This window comes from Heliangelus exortis, chromosome 8, assembly GCF_036169615.1.
Source record: "Heliangelus exortis chromosome 8, bHelExo1.hap1, whole genome shotgun sequence".
NCBI lineage: Eukaryota > Metazoa > Chordata > Aves > Apodiformes > Trochilidae > Heliangelus > Heliangelus exortis.
Window position 1 is genome coordinate 7569004 of NC_092429.1, and position 21014 is coordinate 7590017.

At 40.3% G+C, this 21014-nt stretch overlaps 1 protein-coding gene across 1 annotated transcript in view; it reads left to right on the forward strand.

The window, feature by feature from the left end:
• Nucleotides 1–21014, forward strand: part of AGBL4 (AGBL carboxypeptidase 4) — an 891229-nt gene that overhangs the window by 688860 nt on the left and 181355 nt on the right. The window contains exon 8 of the mRNA XM_071750192.1: nt 12623–12737. Coding sequence (XP_071606293.1) covers nt 12623–12737 — 115 coding nt within the window. The remainder of the gene's footprint in view (nt 1–12622; nt 12738–21014) is intronic.

A 21014-nucleotide genomic window follows, 5' to 3' on the forward strand; every position in this document is an offset into this window, starting at 1 on the left:
GACAAGGATGGGAGGGAAATGGTACCTTGACATTAGCTTATGTGGTCACAGGGCTGGCAGAGTTGAAACTTTGCTGCAGAGTGCTTGGGGAGAGCTTCTGTCTCAGGGTTTGTTGGCACTTGAGAGTTCATTTGCATCTGAGGCAGACTGTGAATGTGGAGTGCAATAGAACATTTCTTGAGTAATTCTTATTCTGGAACAAGTGCATCTTATTCCTTCTTAGTTTAATATGCTACAAAGTAGATTTTGCAGTGAGATTGTCTCCAAACAGAATTCTTTAAGAAGTGGTGGGATTTTTTTTCCTTTCCTAAAACAGCAACAACAATCCCCCTCAACGTTTAGAGGAGCCCTGAAATTTCTACCCTTCTAACTTCCTCCCTTGTGTTCTTCAGATGGAAACATGTATTTTATACCCTCCTGGAGAATTTTACCTCTTCACAAGCAGGGATGTCAGTTGCTTGTTGTGACCCTACTCATGTGGGGACAGGTTGTTCTCTTGAATATTCCATCTTCACTGCTAATTACCATCACCTTGAAGATCTGCAGCACAGCTCCATTTTTCACAGCAAGATTTTCTCTGGAGAGGAGGTGGGGGCTTAAAACATATTCTGCTGTTCTGCAGGCAGGAGTATATCTGTACTGACAGGGAGCAACCCTAATTTATTTCTGTGGAGCTTATTCTTGCCTGGATGTCATGCAGTGTAAATAAAAGAAGAGATCTATCTTTACTGGTGAGGGGCAGAGTTTTGCAATTTCCTTCCTTGTGTTAGAGTTGTAGTCATTTTGGGGGTTTCTTTGACAAAAAAAAAAAAAAAAAGTAAAAAAGTAAAAAAAAACCCACAACTTTTTCTTGCTGGAGCTCAGTGCAACAAGTCCCCTCCAGCACTACTGGAAGCAACTTGCAGCTACACAACTTCAATTTCATATTCAGTGTCAGAAAATTCAGATGCAGCCAGCGTTTCCTTGGCTGTCAGATTTTCCCAGAGAATTAGATTTTGTTTTTAATAACTCACTCCTTCTTTCACCCTGCCTGCAGCCCCCAGTCTGGGCAGCTCACAAGTCTCCCAGAAGTAGTTCAGGTGCTGCATTTTGTCCCTGCTTTCATTGTCTGCCACGACTGAAGTTCCAGACATCATTGTGCAAATGGAATTAAATGTTTTATTTCAGTTTTGACTGTTCTTTGACTCTCTCTAGAACTGCTCAACCTCTGCTACCAGCTTCCACGTGTCAGAGGGGAAACAGATACAGCTCTAATTTTTGTCTCACATACCTTTTGCTCTTGCAGTGCTTTTAGAAGTCTTTATGAGATGCAAACCCAAAGCAAGCAGGGAGTTGCTAACTTCAGGAAGAGCAAGGCACCCTGGATGCCACTCTCTCCTTTCTCATGATCAGAAGGAAACTGTCAAGAAGATCTTTACTCAATTAACAGGGTTCTCTGTTCCTAAAATCTGAGGGTTGTCCATTTTGTCCTGTTTAACTGACACTGGCATTACACAGTGCTGCAGACTTTGTGTTCTGCTTTACCAGAAGTCTTACAAGTGGCTTTGCTTGAGTAGAAACAGTGAAGCTGCCTTGTACCTTTTTAGTTGATTTAAATGGAGTTGATTTAAACGGGAAAATCCTCTAAAAATGAAGCAGTATAAAGTGCAGACCTAGTAGGAAGGTTGGAAGTAGGAAGATTTCCTAGGTTGGAAATCAATGAAGCAGCCAAAAGTTGCCATTACTACTGGCTTAGTTTTCACATGTCAGGAATAATAGAAAGTGATCACTTCACTTGTCCCCACTTGTTCCCAGTGGAAATGATGGCAAATAGTTGTGCAGGGGCAGGCTGTGCCATAGTTAGGATCTGGGGAACATATGTGTGTGTTCTCCTTGTATATGGGTGGCAAAACAACAGCCCCAGTAAGCAGCTGGGGTTCAGTCCTGAGGAATGGACACCTCAGTCTTCTTGTCAGCTGAGCAAACTTCTAATTAGTTCTAAACTAACTAAATGTCTGAGCTGGAGCACAAGGAAATGAAATGTGTGCTCCTTCCCAAGTTCCTCTTAGCTGAGATTCCCACTTTATTCTGAATCCCACACGTGTGTTAGGGCACATCATCCCTGAGGGCACCTCCTTCCCACTGTGCTCTTGCTCCTTTTCAGCCATAGGTGTTCTACTGCCAGTGGCCAACAGCAAGTGCCTACAGGCTATTAAAGGTCAAGGCAGAGTAATGGGACTGTTCTCCAATCTACTTTTACAACATTCTAGCCAGCTGAAAGAAACTGGAAAGCACAGTTGTGAATGACTGACCTTCTGCAGTGCCCCCCAGGTCCCTCTATCACAGAGCTTTGAGTGCCTGCCTGGCTCACAGTTCTTGCCTCTGGGTCTTTGCTTGGCTGAGCAACACATTTGCAGATGTTGGAAACCATTATTAGAGTGTGTTTAAAAATACATATTTTTCATTTCTCCCCTAGCATTATTTATGTAATGCCCTTTTTCTTTTTCAGTGTGTATTAGATTTTCATATGTAAATGTATTCTCAGTCTCCCTCCAGAGAAATCTACCTTTTGCCTTCTTGGTTAATAACACATTCTTTGCTTGGGCTGATCTATCCATCTTCAGACTTTGTCATTCTTATTGCTACCACAGCAAATGCTGGAAGCCTAAGAGCACAATGTAGGTGCTTGCTTGTGCTCACTGGAGATGTAAAACAGCACTGTATGACAAGGGAGTTGTTAGGTAGAACTAGTCCATACCTACATCCCCAGTTATAGTCCACCTTTGTTAAACAAAATGTGCTTAAAACTCAGAGGTTTCTGTTCCCCAGAGAAAGGCATCACTGCCAGATTGTGGGAAGGTAACTCTGGACATACAGAGCCAGAGACAGTGATGAGACAAAGGCTTGAAAAGACAAGTGTCATCATCTTGGGCTATTCCTTGTAATCCAGCAACCTTTAATGGTTTTCCAAGTAGAACAAGGTCTGCTTAGTCCCCCCTGGGTCCATAAAAGTGTTGCTTTTTATGGCTTACAGAGCTTTACTGGGTGTAATTTCTCTGGTGCAGGCCACTTAGAAAACTTTACTTTTGTGGTGAATTCTCCTTGCTGGGTCTGGAAGGGTTTGTGACTTCCACATATCCAGCTGTCATGGAAGAGAAGAGGACAGTCATCATCCATGTTCTGGGATGCTCAGCTTGGTCCTGGATGGAGAAGCAATAATAATGATCTAGATCTTTTTTTTTTTTTTTTTTTTTTTTTTTTTCTGCAAAACTCTTTTAACTCTAAATAGAAAACTGAAGAATTAAGCCATTTTCTGTTTACATTTTTCCCCTTTGCCAGTGCTGTTGGATGCATCATTGCACAACTGAAACTCCCCTTTAGGATCATGGTGAAATGAATGATGTTCCATAAGTCAATGAAGATAGCAGGAAACAATGCTAGGATGCCTTTGTTCTTCCAAAGTGTTTATCTGCTTAACTCTGGTTCTTGCATTTCAGATTTTTTACTCTTGTGTTCAATTTTTCCTATTTGCAATCAAGAAATTTTTCTGACTTGCAACCTTCTTGCCTTGTGTATCAGGGAGGGTGGGATCTCCTCTGTATTTCTGTTCAATTCTAGGGCTTAAATCTTAGGTGTATTTAACATTACTTAATTCTGTAAAAATTGAGGTCCATGATCCAGCAAATGTCTTCAGAACTGTCTGGACAACTCCCAGTCATGGAAAGGACAATCTTTGAATAATGATGATAAAAGACATCATTTTCCAAATCTATGCTTCAGAACAATTCTGATAAACCCCATATAAATTGTTACTCAAGTGAGATCATCTGATCCCTGCAATGTTTCTCCAGGAATGCTTTTGTTTCTTCCCAGGAGAAAAAGAGAAGAATCATCTAGGGGGTAGTGGTAGGCTCATTTTGATGCAAAGAGAACTCCAAGCTCCTTACAGAATATTAGGAAAGTTACAGAAAAGCAAGACAACCAACAAAGCCACCCAGCCATCACTCTTTGCAGGGCACTGATTTTATGACCCCTGCAGCAGCTGTGTGCTTCTGCCAATATGACCTCTCTTTGACAGCCTGGCACTTTCTTTCAGAACAATTCTATGGCTCTTTGCTGTTGTGCTGCTTCTCCTGGAGATCTGTATGACTTCCCTCTGGGCCTGGGGGAGATGATCTGGGAGTTGAGCAAGTGACATCAGCCATCAGGGTAATTAAATGGCTGAGGTGTGGGGTCATCACTACAGAGGTCAGGAAGCAGGCTGCTCCCCTCTGCTCAATCTTCCACTTTTTGTCAGATAAATGTAACCCTGGCCTCATTCCACTCTCCTGCATTGATCTGGAGTTTTGAAGCCTGGATCTCACTGCTGTAAGGAAGAGCAGAGCCAGATACTATGAAATAATGGGAAAGATTAACCCACTGTACCACCTTGGCTGATGGGGAGCACTAAGGGAGTATGTGAGTCCCATGGACTCAGAGCTGCAGTGGGATGAGCTAAGATCATGCTGCTAACACCCTGGTCTTAGCCATAAACACAGCCTGGTGCTGCCATAAACCCCCAGGTTTGGAGCTGTTGAGAATCTAGCTTTTTTCATAGTTCTATGTCTTATTCTGAAGTCTGAAAAAACCCCCAGTCCAGATCAATGACATCAGAATGAGTCCTGAGGCCATAAATTGCTGCTTCCAACAAAGCAGAGAAAGTCAAAGTGCTTTGGTTTTACAATTTGGGGTGGTCAGTTGGAGGTGGCCAACTGGGAGGCTCTTGCTTCCTTCCCCTGGATTTGGTTTCAGCCATGATGAATGCCAGATGAGTTATTTATTTGTTCAACCCTGGGTGAACTGGGAGAGAGAGAAGAGGGAGAGGCCAGGAGCAATAGTTTTTTTTTAATGTTCTATAAGTCAATTACTGTCTGTGCTTAGCAAGCACATTAAAACTTGAGTTAAAATCCATAGTGCCTTGCTCTGCCATTTTAAGTATTTGTTGCTAGTCATTATCAGCTACTTTGCATGCAGTGCCTAGCACAGAAGTGGTGTTTTCTCTGGAGCTGACATGGGCACTGTTACACTGGGCTGGCAAAATGCAGTGAGTTTAGTGTGTTCCCTGGGAGACTGCCTGTTTTCCATCTATTTTACTGCTCTGGAAACAGGCCTACTTGTAATGCCCTAACATATCTTAAAACAGAGAAATTAGTAATTCAAGTCAGCGAGCATATTTTCATTTTAAAAGAGTAACAAATTAAATAAACTCCCTGCATTCTGCATTTGAGACCTCAGCGTTTCATCTGCTATAATCTAATTCACCCATTCATGTCCTGCACATTCTTTTTATCCCATTATTTGAGATTTCCTTTGCTTTTAATCCTGTGTTTTGAAGTGACATAGAGTTACAGCAGAGAATAGATGAGAGAGTAAATGGTAAATAAAAGAACAAATATGCCAGAATGTAGTTTGATGTGCTCCTAATCAATCTGCTTATCACAGCTTCATCCTTAAAGTTAGGTGCTCAACTTTTATGTCTTGAGTTGATTAAAACTTCTTTAAAAATGGGTGAAGTTGGGCCATGTGTATAATCCACCAGGGACTTAATTGTCTGCTTTTTTAAATATTTTTTGTCCTTTTTAGCAATAGCACTTATGCTTGCAGACAAAAAACAACTGAAATGACCACAGGATCCTGAAGACTTCTATGGTGCTTTCAACCAACAGTAGTCAAGCAATGAGATCTTTAGTACTGAAATATCTACTTGCCCATTTGAGGTCAAACTGCTCTGCAATCAAAAGACTTGGTACTCCAGGAGAATCAATCAGACCTTCTCTTTCTGTGTGCTTTAGATGAACCCTAACCAGGAAATGTCTCTGGTTTACCCTATCACATCTTTTCTAAACTTATTTCACCTGATTTGGTTGATTCCTGCAATATTTTGTCATGGGTGATTGTGTTGTTTAGCTTTGTCTCCCTTGAGAGCCTCCTATCTCTGGATACCACTTGGAAAAAAATTATAAACTTTATATTTTCTAAGAACTTGGTTAGTTTTCATCATTTGACACCTTCTGACCTGTTCCTTGGGGGAAGGTTGGGTGGAATCTGAGCATCAGCAGAGAAGAAATGGGAGGAGCAGTGGCTGAGAAAAAAAAAAAAAAAAAAATTGGGTCTGATGAATACTCACTAAGGTTTTGTGCACAGTCCTGCATTCTCTGAGTGCAATTCCCTGGTACTTTTACAAGTCCTGAGGATGGCCACAGATGAAGCTAATGAAAAACAGCTCCTGTTCTAGATCTTTCCCCTCTCCTTAATTGCAGTAACTACTCAGAGCAAGGCATGCAGACATACAGCAGGCTTGGCAACTGGAAACTGTTGATTTATATACTTCAGGCAACAATTTTTCCTTCATTTAGTGGTGTAATCAGGTGCCTGCTTTAATTTTGCACTGTTCCTTCATCACCCCCATTATTTTTGGAAGTTTGATTAAATAAACATTGGCTTTGCTACAGATTCTAAGGGGACTTTGGAAAGATAAGGAAATATTATTATTATTATTATGTTTCAATTTTTTTTTTAAAAACCCAAACCAACCAGTTGAGTTAGGCAGTCTGTTTTTCCACATTAAGAGGAGGAGCAGCACTGCAAGAAGGAGCAGAGTCAGCATCTGCAATGATCTCGTGCTTATGGATCACAAATGCAATGATCTTCTGTAGGGATAATTTCAGTGACAGCATAGTGTTAGATCATGTCAATAACCCTGCTGTGAGTCAGCTCTGCTCATTTATCACCATTCACATGCTTTTTTTTTTTTTTTTTTTTCTGTTGAATATTGGAAACACTTCAGGCTATGACATTATTGGATCATTTCTGTCTATTGGCTTGTGCCTGAGGCTGAACTCAAAGCACACCTGCATATTCTGTAGAGACCACACTGGCACTGCCTTCTGACTTGTCAGGAATAGGGTTCAGTGTGAGTGGGATACTTCCCACCATGATGGGATGGAGAAGAGTGCCCATCTGGCTTTTTCATGGAATGAAACGTAGGTTTATGTTGCTTTTTTTTCTGCTGTCCCAAGAGAAAGGCCAAAGGCTGAACAGACAAAGGCTCCTTTGCAAAAAATTTTTTCACAGGCAAATGGTGGCAAACCAATGTCTTCCTGTTGTTTACTGCTTGTACTGTATTTGTTCTGTGAAGATGGAGTATTGTAGCTGCTTAGCCCATTAATAATTTTTTTTTCACCATTACATTAAAAAAAAACAAAACAAACAAACCCAACAAAAAAGCCCAGCTCCATATTTTTGTTTGCCTGTTCTCCAAAAAAGTGTAAATAGAGTGTGTCTCATATTGGTTTCATTCTCCTTTAACAGAACATTTCAGTAGTTGTATATAGGCACAAGCATTCAAGACTCCTTTGTATTTGTTTCCTAATGAATGTATCCATGTATCCTATTGTTGTTAGAACCTAATTGCTAAATTCTCTTTAACCTGCAGGCTATAGTGAATTGACTGCAGGATAGTAAGAAAAGGGTCTGAAAATACAAAACACTTCTTTCCTGTCATATACCAGACACAGTCCAGGATATGTATGCATTAGCAGTTGCTATTAGGCTCTGTGGTGATTAGATTTCCAGGAATAAGAGCAGGGCAAATGTATTATATAGTTATACAATTAAACATATTGTCAGGCTGAGAGTGGAAGGATGGGGTAATGCAGAAAGGTTTTTCTTGGGAAGGAGTAAATGTGGAGAGGTCAAGTTAGAGATGACAGGAAGTTTAAACAGAGTTTAAGGCAGTTGATTGAGGAAATGTCCAGACAGAACAGTGGGAATCATGTGAACACAGAAGGTTGCTTTGAGGTGTTATGGAAGAGGGAACAATCATCTTGTTTGTGAAGCTCCAGTAGATAATTTGAATTAAGACAGGCAGAGAGGTGCCACGGGATCTGGTGTTTGAATTAGTGAGAGGTGCTGAGCTGCAGAAGGGAAGAGAAATTTGACAAAGGGCATTTAGCCTTGAGAAAGAATCATGATGGAGAAGAGCCTCAGAGGAGAGGGGATTTGGTCTCGATTTAGGACAGTTTCAGTGATGTTGTATTTACCTAGACTGTTAAGGAACTTGCTAAAAGTTGTGGCTATGTATCTCATGACTTGCCATTTTCACCACTGTTTTTCCTTGTTTTCAATTTTTTCTTCCCCTCACAACTGTGAAAAGCTGCTTGAAGTTCATGTAAAGACTTAGGTTGATTTTTACTGAACTATGGATAAGCCTCTTCTTATGTCATGGCTGAATGCTGATTTCTGAGCTGTTCTGGTTCCAGGCAGCATCTATAATTGCATGTTATTATTTGAAAAATAATGATTTTAATTACTTTCTAGAAAGCCTGATAAAAAATAATCTATAATGTTTTGCTGCTTTTAAATGGGCAACTTTTCCACACTGTAATGTGCCTGAGTAGACCCGTTCCATCATGTTTTCCATTTTACTGTGAAGTCACTAGAAGAGCTAATACTTAGTTATTGGGCTATTTTCCTTGATCTCCAGCCACAGAGATTTGTTTTTAAATAATGTGTGTCTTATTTTTCATAGCTGATGTGACTGATTCAGATTGGATTATTTCATCTGACCCAAACTGGGGCTGTGGTTCGAAGATCCAACCAATCTGTGGGCAGCTCTTCTTTTTTTTTTTTTTTCCTTTAATAGCAGACTAATTGGCAGACCAATTAATCTGCTCATCTGTGAAGAGAAAATTCATAGCAATAAGTAGTTCTATTTCCAGAAGTCATTCTCTAAAGTAATATTACAGTGGCCTTGTTTACTTCATGCCCTGCAACATGATCCAGTGCTTCAACAGTAGCACAGGTCAATTAGTGGACAAATCAAGCAATTATTAGCCACTAACAAGGGTGACTGGCATCATTACCCTTCCTGTTTACCAGCAAACTGTTATTTTAATACAAAGATCAACAAATAAATTAGGGCATCTGTTGTATTGCCATGTCTGCCTTGAAGTAAATGATATTAAATGGGCTTTGGTTGCTGCCAAATTCTTAACCCCAGCCTAATGAGATACACTGATATGTCTCTTGCTGATTATAGAAGCTGTAAAATTTAGTTTGTATTGATTAACAAGAGGCCCAAGTTCTCTGCAATGGTATTTTTTTAATAGTCTGATATTTATCTTTTTACTTTAATCATTATCGATCTGGAAACTATTGGGTTCCTCTGAAAGACAAAGCTATTTGCTAATTGTATTGATTATTTGGATGTTTACAATGGTTTTATGGTAAGGTTTGTATAGGCAGATGTATGTTTTCATCTGAAAAAATGTTCATTTCTCCTAGGCTTCTTAGAACTCCCTTTACTCCCAGGTTAGACTTCTGTGAATCAGTTATTTTTAACTCTTTCTTTGTACTTTTATTATGTGGCAAGACTTCTTCAGATGTAATTAACTGTCTACTAAATAAGAAAGGACAGTAAATATGTTTGGATTGGGTGAATTTGGCTTCACAACCCTCTAATAGATTGTGGTACATTGGGAAATGTTGGGTCTTGTTTGGTACCAAGCTGCTGGGTGCTCAAGGTGCTCTCTTCCCTTTATCCCTTTAGCCTGGTACAATAGTGAATGGTGCAGGGCAGAGGCTCACCCATCATGTGTTTATACACAGCCTCTCACATCATAGCATGTTGGTTTTTTTGGGAATATTAATTCCCCATGTGAAGCTGAAAACTGTAGCTTCTAGTTGCCAAGATGCCTTTGCCAAGCTGTGTGGAGTGAGGCTGCATCAATAAAAGGAGCAAAATGAGCAGATTCTGGACAAGCCTCTTCCCTGGCACAGCTACAGCCAAAACAAAGCTCTGAGAGTTTGGGCTTTTGTGTTACCTGTTGAATTAAAAGCAGATATGTTATCCCCAAGGTGTTTGTCATCCTCACTGCTCTATGAACAGCTCTCAGGAGTATTCACGTGGTGCCCTGCCAGATCTCGTGGTAAAACTCTTCCACCAAGATCTTTGGTGATCATAGAATCATAGAATTGGCTGGGTTGGAAGGGACCTCAGAGATCATCAAGTCCAACCCTTGATCCACTCCCGCTGCAGTTCCCAGCCCATGGCACTGAGTGCCACATCCAGGCTCTTTTTAAATATCTCCAGGGATGGAGAATCCACCACTTCCCTGGGCAGCCCATTCCAATGCTTGATCACCCTCTCAGTAAAGAAATTCTTTCTAATGTCCAACCTAAACCTCCCCAGCACAACTTGAGACCTCTTGTGCCCTCTTGTCTTGCTGAGAGTTGCCTGGGAAAAGAGACCAACCCCCCCCCTGGCTCCAACCTCCTTTCAGGGAGTTGTAGAGAGTGAAGAGGTCTCCTCTGAGCCTCCTCTTCTCCAGGCTGAACAGCCCCAGCTCCCTCAGCCTCTCCTCATAGGATCTGTGCTTGAGTCCCTTCACCAGCCTCATTGCCCTCCTTTGGACAAGTACTCATCATGTACTCAATGCAATATTTATGCTGCTTTAATTGTGGCTACTTTGAAAAAGATCATTCCTGACCTGGCATAAAGTATTCTCTGGACATACTGATTTCTGAAGAGTTAACTCTTCTGAGTATTTTAGAAAACACCCATTGATGTGATGGTTTGAGTCTAGTTGCAAGGTCTTTAAAAATTAAACCAAGTGTGGTGTCTCTAGAAGCCACGGACTAAGTGTGAGATAATATTCCTTTAAGTAGTTTTGAGCCCTTCAGGTGTGCATACTGTGGATTATGTTTTAGGTACTGCCAGAGAACAGAGCAGAAGTTTAATGTAGCTAAGCCTTTCATGTGTGCATACAGCTAGAAAACCTGGTTATTCAGGATCCAACTGTGTCCCTGCCATTTTTTCATGTTTCTGCTGTTGTATAATGAACAAAAAGCAGATAGATGTTTGGTTTCCTTCACTGGGAGGAGGTAATTGCCCAACAATTTCCTGAGCAATAAAATTATGTGCATGCTAATTCACCTCAGAAATCCAGGTTTAGTCTCTTCTCAAGTTGAAAACCTGGTTGCAGAAAGGGACTTTTCAAGATTTGTCACTAGCAGATGAAAAAAATTGCTGATGTTTAGACTGAATTACACCTTGATCATATTAGATGTTTCAGAAGCCTCATTTTCTCCCATGTACCTGAGCAAATTAGAATTCATTCCAACAGCAGCATAGGTTCAGATTTGTTAGCATTTGAAATACAAAATGGGCTGCAGGAAATAGGCTAAATGAAGGGGATGCACAGAATGAGAGATTTTAGTCACATTTTAATGCATGTTTCAGCCAAACTGTAACCAAGTGTGTTTAACCTGGCGTGTACCTGCATTTAGTTTGTTTTTAAAGATTTTGATTGGATCACAAAAGAGCAGGTCCAAAGTCAGCTGGTTAGCCCATGCCATCTCTTCTGTGCTGAACTGCTCCTTGTTGTATCAATTCCCTGGGGCTTTGCTCTGTCCAGCAATAAATGTTTCTGATGATGGGATTCCACTCTTCCCCTGGAGAGACAATTCCACAGACTAATGGAGCTCACCATTAGTGAAATTTTACTGATGATCAGCCTTAATTTTTCTCTGCTTAATTTTATCCTGTTACTAGAGAGCAGTGATTGATTTCTTCTGGAGAAATTCAGTAAATGGTTCCTGCTTCACAGGATGGACCTTACAATAAATAGCAAATTGTCATGACCTATCTGTGGGTGTCCTGAGATTACACAGGAACTCAATTTATCTCGACATTCATTCCCTGGAAGCTATTTCTGTCAGTACCAAGTTGGTAGAGGAATAAGCAATGAATTGAAGTGCCAGGCTGCTTGCCTCCTGCCCTGGCACCAGCCCTGGAGCAAGGAGATGTTGAGTTACTCCCTGAGCACAAGGCCCAGAGGCAGGAACTCCTGTGGGGTCTGGTGCTGTGACTGTGCCTGAAGAAAGGACATTTAGGATCTGGTTCCCCTGTCACTTGCCTTGGTTCCACACTAAAGGAGCTTCAGTGAGGAGGTGGAGAAATTCCTGGTTTTTATGGATGTAAAGTAAGGGAGGAATCTGACCTTACCAATTCCTTAGCAGTCCTACACTTTTCCCTGTGCCTGGTACAGAGTTTGTGAATCTCACAGTTTTAATGAGGCATTTTGTTCCTCTGTATTTATTCAGATGATCTGAACTCTGTGACAAGGGTAGCTCTGGGCATATGGTCAAACAAATTTCAGAGGTGCCTCAGCTCAACAAATTGCCACCTGTGAGCTGAGCTGCAGGATGCACCCTTGGATGTATGCTGGGTATGTAAGGTGCTAGGTTTAAACAGTAGCTTTTACTTCATTTTACCACTTAGGAGGAGAAATGTTTCATTATTGTGGTTCACCTCATGAGCAGCAATTTTCCCCTCTGTGGAAACTTGACTGTGTCTGATAATGTAGCTGTACTGTACTTGCATTGTGAGGATGGATTAAGATATTTATCCTTAAAGTTCTTATTTCTGGAGTTTTTAGAAGGTGGCAGGTGCAATGTGACTGCAAGTGGTTTGTTCTGTTGGAAGTAGGAGCCATGAATCAAGAGGAAACATAATTCTAATCTTTTATGCAGGAAATATCAGATATCTGGACCTCACTGATGTTTTAACCCCCCTCTCTTCAAACTCTTTTGTTTTTCTCAGGTATAATTGATTTCCTCGTGAGCCAGCACCCTATTGCAAAAGTACTGAGAGACCACCTGGTCTTCAAGATTGCACCTATGCTCAATCCTGATGGTGTATACCTAGGAAACTACAGGTATGGTGTGGAGAATGAATTTTTATGTCATATCAGCCTTCTACACCCTTCACTGTTTTGTCACTGAATCTTTATGGCTTGATTCCCTCAACTCTTCTTGAACTGGAGGTTCTCATATGGCCTGATGCTTCCTGAAGTTGCTGGTGAGAAAGGGGGGTCAATGGAAAATTTACTTGCTTTAGGAGGTAGAGAACAACTCTGCAGGATAGCAGGGTATCTGCTCTGCAATCCTTCTCTAGGTGTGGGAGTTAGAGTCATCTTAGAGTTTGACCTTAGCTGTTTTATAAAGGCATTCATTATGCTGCTCATCAGCGCCTATGTAAATGTGTCAGTCAATCACAGTTCCCTTCAACTACCCAGATCATCTATTAAAATCACAGATTTCAGGCTATTATTGTACTGTAATAGATAGGGATGTGTGGAATGGAATAATCATTCCACTCTATGCTAATTTTGCTTCATTTTCCTATTTGAATTACTGCTTTACCACCTCCTCTGTTGAGAAACGTATTCAGATAATCTTTTGTTTTCCCTAAAATTGTTTGCTCTTAATGCATTTATTTACAACATAAATGTGCTGCTGGAGGTGATAATGAAAAGCAGTTGATTAGTTGATGATTTGTTTGTGGGGGCAATTACATCTACCACATAGTTCTCTGGAGAAGCCCCTGAGAAATGTAATATACTGGATGTGGTTTTGCTTACAGCGCAAGCCTAAATAACACAGTGTGCTCTGTAGCCAGGCTACCCTGAGCTTTGATCTAATTAGATATTGCAGAATTGCTAAGCAGAATAAGACTGGGTTATTGTGCAGATGAGGAAAAAGCTAGAAGTTGAAGGAAACGGTGCTGCTGGTTCTGTTCTTTGTTTTGCTAGGTGCTGCTTAGCCCTCCTCTGCTTTCCTCCTCCCTAAACTAAAATAGCAGGGAACTGTGTGGGTGAGCTCACAGTGCTTGTAATGTACATGTTTTATAACTGCAACTTCTGAGGACACATGGTCTCCCTTCGGCTACCCTGATACTCCTTCAGCTCTTGGCAAATCCAAAACCAGAGACCAATACTGCAGTAGTGGCATCTGACAGCTCCAGGATTTATATCATAATGGCCATGTCACCTTGCAGGAATAAAGCCCTGAACTGGCTCTGGCTGCTGCTATGACCTTGCTTTGCTCTCTTCCAGGGGTCTCCAGCACATAGGCAGCTCCTCTTGCAATTAAGTAGCTTTCTCTTTCCCTCATAAATTCACTTGCCTGGTAGTTTTTTTTTTTTTTCCTCCACTATTATTTATACTTTCCGGGAGGCCTGCAGCTTTACAGACGTGCATGGCTCATAACATGAAAAGCCTTTTGGGAACCCAGGTATTATGAAAGGGCATGTGAATTCATTTGGAATTGCTGAGCTTGATGGTAGGCTATTGTTTTAGCCTTTAGTGATATGCAGAATTTTCAAGCCTCCTGAACTAAAGAGACTTTTAATGAGGTAGTTGGAAAAGCATTTGATTTTCTTGCAATTCTTCACTTTATTTACCAAAGGCCTAATGTAACTAATAACTTAAAAATGAGAGTAATAAGCAAAATGCAACCTATTATCTTGGGACGAATATTAAAAAGCCTAGTAGTGTGCTGGCATTGTAGTTAACTAGTGCTGAGTGAATAATTTACAGCAAACACTTTATTTCCTGCTCATACAAAAATCCACAAGCACATCACAATTTATTTGAATCTACTGGATGAATTTTTAAAAAAATCTCTAAGGATCAATTGCTAGGAGTTGAAAATTTAACTCCATGTCTTCTCTGTGATTGGCTGGATAAATCTGCTTCATCTCTTGTGGTCTCTTTTGAGATTAGCACATAAATAGAACTTTCAGAAGTCTTCCACGTAGTGTGGTATAACACAGATCTATCAGCTGGGGACTGTTCTTCTGCTTTTACAAATAGGGTCTGTGGTGCCATGTGCAGTGAGAGCAGTTTTAGGCATTTGAACTTCCCCTTCATGTTATCTCCCTCTTTCTCAAAGCAACAGCCAAGTGACTGTTCCTTTGGTTCATTGAAGGTTCACATTCAGAGCTATGCAAGCCAAGAAAATGAAATGGGTAATTAAACCTCATGCTTGAGTTTGGAAGTTGATCTCCTGCCAGGGTGACAGTGATATGTTGGTTGGTGGGGTTTTTTGGGTGGTTTTTTATTTTGTTTTTTTTGTTGTTGTTGTTTTTTTTTTTACCCCATTAGTACACAGCTTTGTACAGTTGGCAAAGTGTACTGTCAGATGCACTTCACTGTCCTCTGAAATCCCAGCACAGTGGGATTTCACAGCCCTGAGAATGTCAGCACTTATAGTAGAAGGGATTGGATGTACCAGTTCTCCTGTAATCAAAATGGGAACTGACCACACCTTTACCCAGGTTTATATGGTAACAGTTGGCTGATGGGATTTCCATCACTGCTATTTTGGGGAATGTGGGACATTCATTGAGGATGTGTCTCCTGTGTTCTTCTCTTAAAATCCCTTTTCCCTTATTCTGAGTGTCTGTGAACTGAGGTTTAGGAGTTGAAGCCAAAACTTAAGCAATAATGCCAACACTTATCTATTATCAAAAAACTGTTGCTCATTCTCAAGAGAACAGACCAAATGGGTTGTGACTCCAAAGGGATTTTCCTGTGGTAAAATCTTCGTAATCAGCAACAAGCAAGTTAAATATCCAAGCTATAAAGCACAAGTGGTTGTAGCACAGACACATCTGTGGAGAAAGTTGTTTGTATGTTGCAGGGTCATTCAGGCAGCTCTAAAATGGAAATGAACATCAATGCCCAGTGCACCAGACTGCATGGAAAATGGGGCTAAACTTCATTGATTTATCCAAGTATATGCAAGAATTTAAGAGGGATATTTGTGTTCACATACTGTTAGGAATGATAAAACAAGGTGGTTAGGTAACTTGAAGGGGTTGTTAAGCATCCCCTCTAATTTAGAATGTTTGAAAAGTCCATATACAGTGTTTTAAAGTATTTTTAAAAAATAAATTGACAGAAGTTGCAATTTGATTGTCAAATTGGACCATAAAGCTTTTAATAGAAAGTGAACTAGTACTGTTCTAACTCTTAATAGCTATTACTTATGTACATAAACCAAAAGAGTTGGTGAATTTACCTCTATTAGACTTATTCCAGTTAAATTTCTGACTATTTTAGAAATCAGAACACTTAATTTAACCTGTTTCTTTCTGAAAAGAACTGAGAAATGAAAAATCATGGGCAAACCAAACTACAACAGATCAGAGCTGACTGGGTACAGGTGTTGGAGGCGTTGGATGCTGAGAAGTGAAGCACTCAGAGTGCAAATTCATCTGCAAGCCAAAGTACTAAATGGGTAATTGGGATTTCTCCTGCTTGCAGCATTAACTGTTGTTTGCTGGCATCATACTCTTCTGTGAAGATGACTACTAAATAGCACTCTTTCTTCATTGAAAAAAACCCGTGCAGTCCTTTTCTTGCTATGTGAATGTACTCAGCTCTTTTTAAATTCAGTATAATGATAGGTACCTGCTTTTACTGTAGTCAAGCATGAAGGGTCTCTCCCAAAGCAAGGAGAGAGGCTTGATTCCTTTCTTGAGGTCTCTAAAGCCTGATACCACTGTATTTCTAAGTTTAATGGGCTTTGCAGTCACAGGGTGTAGAAAATGTTATGCCACATGGGCTTGTTTGTTAAATTGCCCAGGAAGATGGTGTTGGCTGACCTAGCTTCAGCATATTTTGCTTTCTGTTCTGGCTGGTAACTCATCCTCAGCTCTCCCCTGCTCTGAAAGACCCCTTTTGCTGGGGATGATCCATCACTTGATCTTTAGCTTCATGAAAGAACGTGGCAAAAAATAAAAATATTCTTGAGATTCTCCATCATGCTAATGTCACCCCCTCTGATGGATTAAACTGTGAGAAGGCTTTAGGAAATAAACGAAAACTAGTGCTGGGAACAGATTTCTTGAATTTTCTCTCTCTCTGTTTGCTGTATAGCATTATTATCTTCTGAACCTATTACCATCCTCAGGGATAGTGGGGTTAGATTAAGAAAAAAAAAAAAAAAGTGTTCTTGATTTAAAAGTCGTGCATCCCCAGGCTTGGCCTGAACTTTCCTTTATCGAGAGCTCGTTCTTAAGCTGGCATTCTGCAGCTGAATGCTGAAATGTGTCCCCACAGGCAAGATGACTGTACCACACTGTCTTAGATTAGTTCCAATTTGTCAGCCTCACCTTCTGGAGATGAAACCTTATACTGGCACCAGAAGGGATGTGTTTCTGAGTCCGGCCAACTCCTCAGGTATCCCCGAAACGCCGTGATGAGGCAGTGGAAATATCCTGACCATTCTCAAAGCTTTGTTGCAGGACCTGGTAAGGCTTCTGGTTCCTTCCCATTTCTGTGTTGCTTCACCAGGTTAGCTGTGAGAGTATCAGCTTTCAGTAAATTAAAGCCATGAATTAGCTGAAATGTTCTGAACTGTCATGACTACAAAGATGTCATCACTACAATGTCCTTCTAGCTTGATTGGAGGGACTGGAAGAATTTGTGTGATTTGGGAGAAGAGGGCACACATTGATTCTAATGTTTTCTTGTTTCATGGTCAGGTACAATATGTTTTTAAGCCAACAGAATCATTTATGTTTGTTTGCGTTCAGGGTTAACAATTTGTTGTACAGAAAGGGGGTTGGTCCTACCCAGAGTGGGGAGCCAAATTCACCATAAGCAGTAACAGAGTATTTCAATGAAAGCTTATTGGGATCAAATGTTTTGGGAAAATGATATATTTTTACCCCAGAAATAGGCTTTATTATACTGGAATGATTTGTGGAAGTGAGCTGAATTTGTCAGACTGTTACAGTTGAAAAAAGGCATCTGGGAAGGCTTGAGAAACATTTAGAAATATTCATGTTTTCTAAAGGATAGTCTTGTTTTTGTTTGTTAATGTCATGATTTGTTTAAAAACTGTCTGTCTTTTGAGATCCCTTTTGAAGAGTCTGAAAAAAAAATAGAAAACTTTGGATCAAATTAAATATTTTGCTAATTTGAAAGATTTGTTCTGATTAGGTTTTTGTGGACTTGATTCTGTGACTCTAGAAATAGTCAAAAGTTTAACACTCACCTTCACCTATAATTTATGAGGGGCTTTTTTACAGTAAAAATTTAGGTGAACTTTATCCAAGAGTGCTGATTTTGGTCTTTGATAACACCACTTGGGGGATGTGCCTGCATAGATGTATGTTCACAGTCACTGGATATGCTGTGTGGTTCTTACTCTAGTTGTACAGTTGTGAGGCATACTCATGTGCATACTGTCATTTACATAATATCTCATGATTATTTTTCACCTATTTTTCAGGTAGGGAAGGTTTTTTTTCCTTAGCTTCAATTAATTCATGCATTGCTTTGAATTGAAAAAGAATCTCCATCTCGTATGACAAGAGGAACCTCTCGTTGGAGTTTATTTTTCCTAATTAGGCATTTGTCATTGTGTATTCTATATAACAACATATAAGTAAACAATCATGGACCTTTTGAATAAATTTATTTGTTTTATTTATGTTACTGGGCATAAAAAAATCTATAATTACCAGGTACAGCCGCAGTATAACTGGTATTTAATGACAATTACTTTTTGTTACCATAGAAATGAGTCCAAAGTAGTTACCTATAATTTCTCATTCCCAAACCTCACACATGTTGTATTGCAGTATTACCATAGTAATTGCCTATTAGTCATCATAAAATAAGCAGTTACCCAGAAGATATCAGGATAGTGTGAAATTTCTCATCTTCTTCACAACTTGCAGCACATGCCTCTTCTCGTCTTCCTTTAGTGGGATTCTTGCCTAAATGACAAGAATGTCCATTGTGCATTAACCCAAGGGAATAAGGGATGTGATTGAGAGAGTTGTACTCTAAAAATACACCAAGTCAGAAAAAGTGTGTTCCATCCCCAGAAAGCATAGAACTATTTCTTCTTATTGAAAAAACAGCAATTTTTCTCTCCCTCAAAATGAAGGTTTGTTACTTAGCATGAATTTCTGATTGTTTTCCAGTTCTGTTTTGATCAAAGCAGAGGACATACACCTAAGGGGGTCTGTGAGAAGAGCAATGCTGTGTGAGACCTCACAAGCCCAGTTGGAGGGCTTGTTCAGCTCATGCCCCAGTACAGAAAGACCACAGCCTGCTGTCATCTTCATGGACTTCTCCTCAGTGGACTTCTGTCCACTGTTCTTTTCAGACTTCTCCTCTCCTTGCACCTTGTTTGTCATCTTAATTTAGGTTGCATCTTACTGAGTCTCTCATTTAGTGTCAGCTGGGAGGTGGTGACTCCTATGAAGGCAACCACAGAATCATTAAGGTTGGAAGTGAACTAGAAGATAATCAAGTCCAGCTATCAACCCAACACCACCATGCCAACTAAACTCTGCCCTGAAGTGCCACATTTACACATTTTCACATTTTTTGAACACCTCCAAGGATGGCAACTCCATCACTTTCTTGGGCAGCCTGTTCCAAAGCTTGACCACTCTTTCCGTAAAGAATTTTTTTTTCTAATATCCAATGCAAACCTCCCTATGTGCAACTTGAGGCCATTTCCTCTTGTCCTATCTCTAGTTTCCTGGGAGAAGAGACCAACATCCTCTTCACTACAAATACTGGGCCCCTTCCTTTGTAGCCAAACTATGGGAGATGCAGACCAGAGGTGTTACTGACCTCCCAGTGGAAAGGTGGCAACTGAGCTCTTCTCCTTGCTTTCCAATTCCAAAATTGGAAAGCCAGTGTGGCTTTTTAATGCTTAAGTGTCTTTTGACAGCTTGTTGCATTGAAGACATAGCTGTGGCCAGGGCCAACCACCCTGGTCATAAGGAAAAAACCATGAGACCTCCCAGAGTAAGGGAATGGGGATTTCTTTGTATTGCCTTCTCCTATGCAGCTGGAAGAGAGGGGAAGGGATGGCAGAAGCTTCTCCTCATCTTACTTGGCATTGAGGAGAGGTCAGGAACTCTCTGTGCTGTCTTCCTCCTGTGTCCTGCATGTGTTTGCACATGAAGTGTTCCAGGTTTGAGCTCTAGAAATCAAAGTTCAGGGTGGGTTTGCAGCTCTGGCAGAGACTGACTCTGGGAGCAATGGAGAAGACCATGGAGGAAAGTGAGCAGCAGAGGTTTTCTCTGGCCTTCACATCCATCTGGCTCATAGCATTGCCATTCCTTTCCTGCTTGGAATTTTTCTTTCCATTGTGGATTTTATTTTCCAGAGAGTGCTGTGATCATGAGACAGTTACAGTAGTTGCTGTTTTGCTCACCATTACTTAAAAATGGCCTTCTGTGTAAAAAAGTTGTCAACCTTTATCTTAAAACAAATACTAGGTTTGCAAAAGGGTTCCTATCTACTGCCTCTGAAAATGCTCTTTATATTGATGTGGTAACTGCTCATTTAAACCATATTACAGCTCCTGAGTATTTTTCAGTTGCTATTGATGTGACAAATTCTCTTGCACAGAGGACTGCACCAATCAATAGAGTCAGTATATGTGCTTTAACAACAAAGCCACATGCCTTGGGGTTCCAGTTGAATCTGAACCTTTTAGTAGCATTAAATAAAGTTATATTTATTTTGCTTTTGGTGAAAGGAAAAAAAAAAACCCGAACACAATCTCATTTAATACAACTTATTGGTAGAGTTTGAAGGCAGCATTATGGGGCCATTTTCACATGTGATGAATATGTAACTAGTGTCAGAACTGCTATTTTGTTGTTGTAAGCAGACCCTTCTCTTTTAGTTAAATTCATCTGGGACTACAGAGTAGCCTTTTATTTTTAGACAAGCAAGGAGAGAAGTCATAATGGGAATTACTGAAATCATAGCATTTTTGGATCTGCCATTATTATGCTGAGAATGAGACGTGATGTCCTTAAAGAGACAGGGCTATTTATTTCCCATTTAAATAGCACCATTTGTGATTATTACCTTGGAGCTGTTATACAGAGAATAAGCACCCGACTCACTAATCCCAGCCAAGTGAATCAAAGTTTTGTACTTAAATACCATTTAGGTCTGTGAGTTGCTGTAGGAGCCTGTTCTTGACCTTCACTGACTTGAGTTTTGCATGGTTTTGTCTTCTAGAATGTATTTGTAATTAACAGGGGTCTTAATGTCGATTTGGTTGAAATGTTTGTTTCCTTTTCTCTGCTTCTGAATAGCTGATCTTAAGTCTGAATAGTCCCATCTGGGTTTCTTAGCTTTACTTTCTATTAAGTAGCT